This window comes from Gossypium raimondii, chromosome 8 (assembly GCF_025698545.1).
Source record: "Gossypium raimondii isolate GPD5lz chromosome 8, ASM2569854v1, whole genome shotgun sequence".
NCBI classification, from domain to species: Eukaryota; Viridiplantae; Streptophyta; class Magnoliopsida; order Malvales; family Malvaceae; genus Gossypium; species Gossypium raimondii.
This window is the reverse complement of record NC_068572.1, coordinates 48105961-48113312: the sequence shown is the minus strand read 5'-3', so window position 1 is coordinate 48113312 and position 7352 is coordinate 48105961. Positions and strand designations below refer to the sequence as shown.

General features: G+C 36.2%; 1 protein-coding gene across 4 annotated transcripts; it reads right to left on the bottom strand.

Moving 5' to 3' along the window:
* Positions 1-1068: 1068 nt before the first annotated feature.
* On the bottom strand, positions 1069-7106 carry LOC105791804 (phytochrome-interacting ankyrin-repeat protein 1). 4 transcript variants are annotated; one of them, XM_052634230.1, is made up of 6 exons: positions 6373-7106; positions 5613-5784; positions 3869-4998; positions 2583-2815; positions 2432-2476; positions 1069-1277 (listed from the first exon to the last, which is right to left on the bottom strand). In XM_052634230.1, the coding sequence occupies exons 1-3, from the start codon at positions 6496-6498 to the stop codon at positions 4781-4783; spliced, it is 516 nt and encodes a 171-aa protein (XP_052490190.1). In that variant the 5' UTR covers positions 6499-7106; the 3' UTR covers positions 1069-1277; positions 2432-2476; positions 2583-2815; positions 3869-4780. The 4 variants fall into 4 exon arrangements, with proteins under 4 accessions (XP_052490190.1, XP_052490191.1, XP_052490189.1 ...); XM_052634231.1 differs by having other exon boundaries at positions 2771-2815; XM_052634229.1 differs by lacking the exon at positions 2583-2815.
* Between the last annotated feature and the right edge of the window lie 246 nt (positions 7107-7352).

Genomic DNA, 7352 nt, shown 5'->3' with positions numbered 1-7352 from the left:
TCATTGTTTCTTTTTGGAAGATCTGTAATAACTGTCTCCCTAATAAGGATCTCCTTTCGAGATGTCATCTCTGATTGAAAACTCTTGCCTTTTTGTGCCAAAGGGAAACTAGTGAGTATCTTTTCCTTCATTGTCATTTCACTAGGACAATTTGGTTTAGTTCTCTTTTATTGCTTCGCCTAGATATCCTCAATACCACTTTCATCTTCGACTGGGTTCTCCAATGACTCAATTTGAACTGCATTGCTTCACAAGACTCTACGAGATTCTACACCCTTGTTGTCAATGATCTCTGAATCATTTGGAGATAAAAGAATGAACTCATTCAAGAAAATTGATTCTAACATGATGGGTGCCCTCAAAAGAATCAACGACTTCTACCTTTCACTTGTTCACTCTTTTGACCTCAACCCCCCCCCCCCAACCAACATCTCAGCCAAGAATTCACAAGACACTTAACAATAAACTTCAAGCCAATATCATTTTCTTCTTATTCTCAAAACAAACAATGTTATTTCTTATGGGCTTCTCAACAAAGACAAAAAAATGGAGCAATATTTTACTTAGATGAACCATTACAGGATGGGAACTCCAACTAGCAATTGAAGACATAATTTTGGGGTTTAAATTCAACAGCACAACACTGACAACTAGCAACTCAAGAAAGAGCCTAATAAATGGGCTACTCGTGTTTTCAAAACCTTTATAAGCCTCTCCTGGCCGTAATTTTGTGTTTTGTTTTGCCTATGTACCCGAAAAACAGACAAAAAAAAGTATTAATGCAAAATACATCCCTAACATTTATTGTGTGGGAAGAGTAAAGTCGTGCCAATATCTCAGAACATATGATTAGCTGACCAACACTACGGCAGAACACAAGGAATTCAACCTTTTAACTTAATTCAAATCCAATTTATTCTACAAAGTTCTCTCATGTCGGCATTGACTGTATCCCCTTGTGAATTCATAAAATATTTATATCCAGGCCGGCAGGCAAACTGCTTTATTATCATTCTAGTGTTCACATTTCTACACACGACATGACTGAAAGCGAAAGGCAAAGCCAAATAGATAAAAGAGTCATTTTCATTGGTTTAAAATTTTTTTTTAAAAGACGGTTAACATACAATATCTAGAATCACACAGGAAAAGATAATTTGTTCTTTTCCTTCTTTTACATGGGAAGAAAGCAATCAACTTGACACAGCAGGAGGGTTTTCCTTTGGATGTTTGGAGCCATAATGATCACCAAGTTGTTTTTCATTTGCCAATTGCACCTACAACAAGAAATAAGCTTCATTTTAGCATATTACAAGATAAGATACCAGAGAGAAAGTGAGAAGGATAGAGAGAGTTCGACAAATTGACTAAAGGGGTAAGAACCAGGCAACTTATATCATCATACAGCAAACGACGGTGTATAAGATATTGTAAAATCATAGAGCATGCAATCTAATGAAAACAGCAATTGAGGACTCCATCAAGAGCCAAGGAGTTGGTACCCTTGGACTAGTAAGGTTATACTGCACAGCCGCATGTTTTACGATGCAATTTGAACTTAAAAATAGCAACCACCAATGTACAACCATCATCAATATGACATTGACTATCAAAATCATTCACTCTGTTTCTTCCAACAGATGACCCCTTCTTCTTGGTCCTACCCCTACTCATGATATATCTGATGAACAACAATATAATATTAAAAGCATAGGAAATATTTTCAAGCCTTTTGCAGTTCATGAAACCAAATAGTGGGTATTTCTGTTAGTTAAGGCTTTGCTTGGTACAAAAGATGGAAAGAATGAGGATGAAAAATTTATTAATCAAATGGTTAAGATTCCTAACAAATTTCCTACTTTGTAACTTAACCATTAGATTAACAAATTTTCCATCCTCAGTTGTTTACATCCTTCATTTCAAGCAGAGCCCAAATGTTCAAAAACCCAAAAAGCTTGATCTTTAAAAACAATCAATCCATCCAGCCACGAGCAAAACTGGTGAATGCAAGTCCACAAGTTAAATGTGTCACTGAATGATGCTCTGGTCTTCCCTTAATTATCTCTTGGTGTGTTTGGATGAAAAATTTGGTGATTTCTATCAAATTTTAACATGAAGCATTCAAAATGCAAAATTAAAATTTTCTAAAATATTGGTTTCGCTAATTATTCTTTTTCTTTATATGTGCTTCTAGAAACTGATGCCACTTTAATGAACCAGGAACCATCAATTCAGTTCCATTCTTGTTGGCAATCAATCATTATAATAAAATCACATATCTTCCACCAAGCGCTAACCTTGAAATGCTGATAACAGATAAACCAAAACAGGCACCCACCAAAACATCATTTACATCACACAACATAAATTAGTAAGAAATCAGAAAAAGCACGTGCTTGAAACATGAATTTAAAAGTGGAAAGAAAAATACTTGCAGATCTCTTTCCTACCCATTAGGGCTTCTGGTCTACAAAATCTGTAAGAAATACAGTTAGTGGTAACTGAGATATACTCACAACAAGTGAGGGTGGAAAATTTGTTAATCTAAGCTACAGAGTAAAAAGTTAGTTATGAATCTTAACCATTTGACTAACAATTTTTTCATCCTCGCTCTTTTCCATCTTCTACACCAAGCAAAGCCTAAGCAATAACCTTTAAATCCCCATAACAGCTAAACCAAAACATCATTTACCTCACACAACATAAATTAGTAAGAAATCAGAAAAAGCACGTGCTTGAAACGTGAATATAAAAGTGAAAGGAAAAATACTTGCAGATCTCATCCCTGCCCATTAGGGCTTCCGGTCTACAAACTCTGTAAGAAATACAATTAGTGGTAACTAAGATATACTCGCAACATCTTTTACATGGTATGCATATATGGATAAAAATGCAAAAAAGGGAGAAATATTGGAAGTCAAAGAATGAATATGTAAGGTTTTATGATATATCAATATTCTAAGAGCATTGTGCTGGTTGCGCAAGGGTGTTGTCTTCTTCAGGTGCTGCTGAAGATCAATGCATCCTCAAAGTTTTGTCTCCCACTCTAAAGAGATCTAAGGGACGCCTCCCCCAGGTCTCAAACCCACTCTAGTACGAGAGTATCCCAAAAGCCCTCTATATTCATAGAGGTTGAGGGTTCGAAACCGGAGAGAGGCGCCCCTTAGCTCTCTTCAAAGCAGGCGACAAATCTTGAGGATGAATTGCTCTTTTGTAGCATTCAGAGGGGACAATACTTTTGAGTAATTAGCATGATGCTCAACAGATATCAAATCACTATCCTAGATATCTCACAAACTTCTAAACCTGCTGCATAAAATCCGATTTAGGGGGTGTAAGGCAAGTATGTTAGCTATTGTTTCCGCTCACACTGCAACACTGGTAGTGTAGGAAGACAAGCTGATAGCAGTAGAAATACTAGTAAAAGGCTTGATCTTATTACTAATAATAACACTTGTTATTATGATAAGTTGAATACGAGATAAATCATGAAATTAAAAAATAAAAATAAAAATATTTATATTTATATTTATATTTATATTTATTTTGAGCAAATGATTTTTTTTTTATAATTTTAATGCAAGCCATTAACACCCATCAATGATCCATTAGTTTCCACAGTACAAAGTGAAGAAAGGAAGTGGGTTACATTGTTACCCTATATACTTGAATTAATTAATGAGCTACATATTTAAAAAAAAAATTCATGAGATTCAGACGGAGACTATCACTTCAAATCTAGTTTTACTACTACTAGAACAGGTATCAATCTTCGAAAACAAAATTAAATCATCATCAAGATCAAAGGCGATCTGCGAAGTCAGAAATAACAAAATGATTTTATAATTAAAAAGAAAAAAGAAAGAACCTTGCAGATAGGGCAGCTGACTTTGAGGGCTACAGCTCTGGCCTCCAGCTGAGAACCCTTTGCCTTTTGATTCTTCTCAGCGTTTCGCCTCTGCGCTTCGATCTTTTGTTTTCCTCGCGTCATCTCTTCCCTCGCTTTTTCCTTCGGCTTTATCGCATCCAATACCTCGTTCCTCCTTCTCACATAAAAATAATATTATTATAGTGATTGGATGGAGGTATCCCAATCAGTGGCCGAAATCAGGACCCACTATAGGCAAATTTTCTTTTGAACTTGGCCTGAGTCAGACTTGAGTTGGGCCTCTTGTAGATTATTGTTATGGAGACTCAATGCTCTTATCATGGAGATTAGATTTCATTTTTGTTTCCTAAAATTTAGTAAATGAAATTTTGTGCATTATTATCACATAGCATATGATAACTTCAATACAATGTTATGAATATTTTAAATTGTTAGAAACCAATTGATCAAACCATACCCATTTCAACCATTTTCTTTTTTTCGATTAATCGAGTTGGATTTTGGGCTGTTTTCAATCCATACACAACGTCCTTTCTGTGCGTTTGTGCGTGTGTGTTTGTTTGTAGTTTCACTAATTTAAAATTTTTGCCTAACAAGGGGAACCGAAGGTATAATAGAGCAGAGAGAGATGAGAAAGAAAAACACAATATTTAAATTATTGCACATCATCAATCCTATCATATCACATGCATGTGATGTGATGTGATGAGAGTACTAATTTATTCCTAGGCGTCGGCGTCATGCCATCATATTCATATGCAAACAACATTCTTCAAAATAAAATATATAGCAACACACGTCACAAGGCCACTAGTGTTTATTAAAGAGATAAAATGGAAGCACCAAACACGGGAGGAGGAACAAACAAGAGCGGTTTGATATGATTGAATATCAATTTTCAGAGCTATAAGATGTCTCCCCTGCTGAAGAAGAGCCATCTCTTTGAAGACGCTTCATCTCCTCATATGCCCATTCAAGGCCAGGGCAGTAATGGAGCGGTGGATTAAATCTACAATCATTGATATCATCTGGCAAAAATGCCCCATTCTCTATCAGGAACTTCACTGCTTCCCTCTTTCGTTCTTTAGCTGCTGTGTGAAGTGGCGTCCCTGAGTGAAATCACACATTAAACAAGAGGCAATGAAGTCAGTAGCCTTTCTTACATCTAGATGCATCCTTTTATATCAAACCCTGAAGTTCTAAATAAATTCACCAATCAGGTTTAGCCCCGCCAAGCTATCTGTACTGTGTACACTGCTAGTAGAAAATAGATCACAGTTTACTTGAAAGGAAGAGAGTAAATAGCAGGAACAACAGCACACAAGTACAAACTCGTGACACAAAAACAATAGAACCGCAATGTTGGGCATAGGCCGAAACCAGTGATGATGCCATCTTGTTCTTTCTTTTTGGGTAGTTGCTAGTTACTACAATATAAAGTTGATTGCTTTACAATGTTTGATGAGCGTGGAAGCTTAAACTGAGGAATCTTTGAATAAGAAAAGCAGTTGATCAAAGCTAAACTAAAGTCGAACAATATATATATCAAATTAACAAAGTTCAACGGTGGAAAACAAATGATGGTTGGCATGGCCCAGATTAACTTGTAGTTTTTGAATTAATGTAATTACCAGGTCATGGAGTTGGCAACAAACACAAATTTTTGCTTCTAGTATATAACCCACAAAAGTTGGAACAGAAAAATGTGAGATAAGATACTTACACCCACAAGCACCTTTAGTTCTTGCATCAATATTAGCACCACGTTCAAGCAGTTCATCCATAACTTCAAGGTGGCCACCCTCAGCAGCAAGATGGAGTGGGGTGACACCTTGGGATTTGGGGCCCCATGCAGCCACATTTACATCCACACCTTCGTTGAGCAGTTGCTTGACCTGTTTCAAGGAATTTTAGCTCAGCAGTCCATGGCCAAGAGAAGTTATAGCAGTGAATCGTTTGACAATAAACACAAATAATATACCAAAAAGTACCAGTCACAACAAGCTCAAAAGGATTTGGGTCTTACATATGGAACCATTCATACATGTACTGATAAACATACGGATTTATTTTATATGTATGTCTATAATCATTTGGTTCAACTTATTTTTATTTGAACAAGATAAAGAAAAATTATCATGTTCGGCTCCTCCTGGGGCTGGAATGCTTCTAAAAAAAATCAGCAAGTAAAACTTGTTAAGAGATTGCCCAAGGGAATTTGGGGAATCCAAAAAGGAAAAATAATCACGGAAAAGCAATTGGAATCTATTCCTCCCTGTATATAAATCCAGTTAAAAGAACATTTTCCAATAAATGTAATAATCTAACATTAGCGTTGGTTTCTTATATTGGTTTAAAGTATTAGAACTATTGATTAACTTAAGGATCCATCATCAATAGGAATTATCATGAATTAATAAAATTCAAGGGTACTACCAATAAAAGAAAGAGCAGTAAAAACGGTAAAAAAGAAAGAAAGATACCTGAATGAGGTCACCTTTACGGGCTCCGATGTGTAGCATTGTCCAACCTCTATCATCCCTATCAATCCCCCACCTAAACGAGCGCCTTCTTGACAGATTTCTCCGCAAAGACTGTCCTTGGGTCATATTCTTCGAAGCAATAACAAAAACCAAGCAATACCGTTGCAGATATATAGACTTTTTCCTTTAACTCGGAAGAAGTAAAGAGAACACCAGACCAAGATTTGATTGATTAGGCAAAGAAACGCATGATATTTTTGTAAAAACGTGAAATTTTCACAGAGTTAGATCCCTTTCATTTTTTTCTTGGAAAACAAACAACCCCTCGAAAGCTTAAGATGAAGAGAAAAATGATTACATGATAGAGATGAAAACAAGGAGAAGAGGGAAACAGATTAGCGAGAAGCAGAGGAATGATGAGCGACGCAGAAAGGGGAAAAAGGATTCAAGCCAGGACCGAACACACGCAGGTTTTGGAATATCACGTTGCAAGTCATCAACGAAAAAGACAATAAAAACATAATTGATGAAATTGATTTTGAATAATATTTACAGCGAAAACAGAGGAATTGCCCAAATCATAGATCGATTCGGAGTGGGAGAATATTAAAATTTTATGAAATCGGGAAGAGGAGTAATCAAAAGAAAACCCTAAATAAAGAGGAAAACATGAAGAGAAATAAGAGGAAAGGAGAGAGCTACCACAAAGAGGATATTATGACGCCCCGACCTTACCCAATGCTAGGCTTGTGAGATTTAAGACCTATATATCTTTGTGGCATTCGCCAAATTTGGTTCTCTTCGAGATGGGCTAACGGGCCATCACTAATACTGTACCTAGCAACCCATCCAGCCCAGCCCACCACAACACAATGTTTCCCCCTATTTTAATAATTCTCAATTTATAATAAAATTTCGGGATAAACTCTAAAAATAGTCACCCAACTATTATCATGTTTCTGTTTTGGTCATCAAAGTTT

What these genes read in the sequence shown, in the direction of transcription:
- LOC105791804 (XM_052634230.1), bottom strand. Translation starts at nt 6,498, where the DNA reads ATGACCCAAGGACAGTCTTTGCGGAGAAATCTGTCAAGAAGGCGCTCG. An exon ending in GTAAAGGTGACCTCATTCAG is followed by an intron (nt 5,785 to 6,372) that starts GTATCTTTCTTT and finishes TCCTTGAAACAG; the next exon opens with GTCAAGCAACTGCTCAACGA. An exon ending in AACTAAAGGTGCTTGTGGGT is followed by an intron (nt 4,999 to 5,612) that starts GTAAGTATCTTA and finishes GATTTCACTCAG; the next exon opens with GGACGCCACTTCACACAGCA.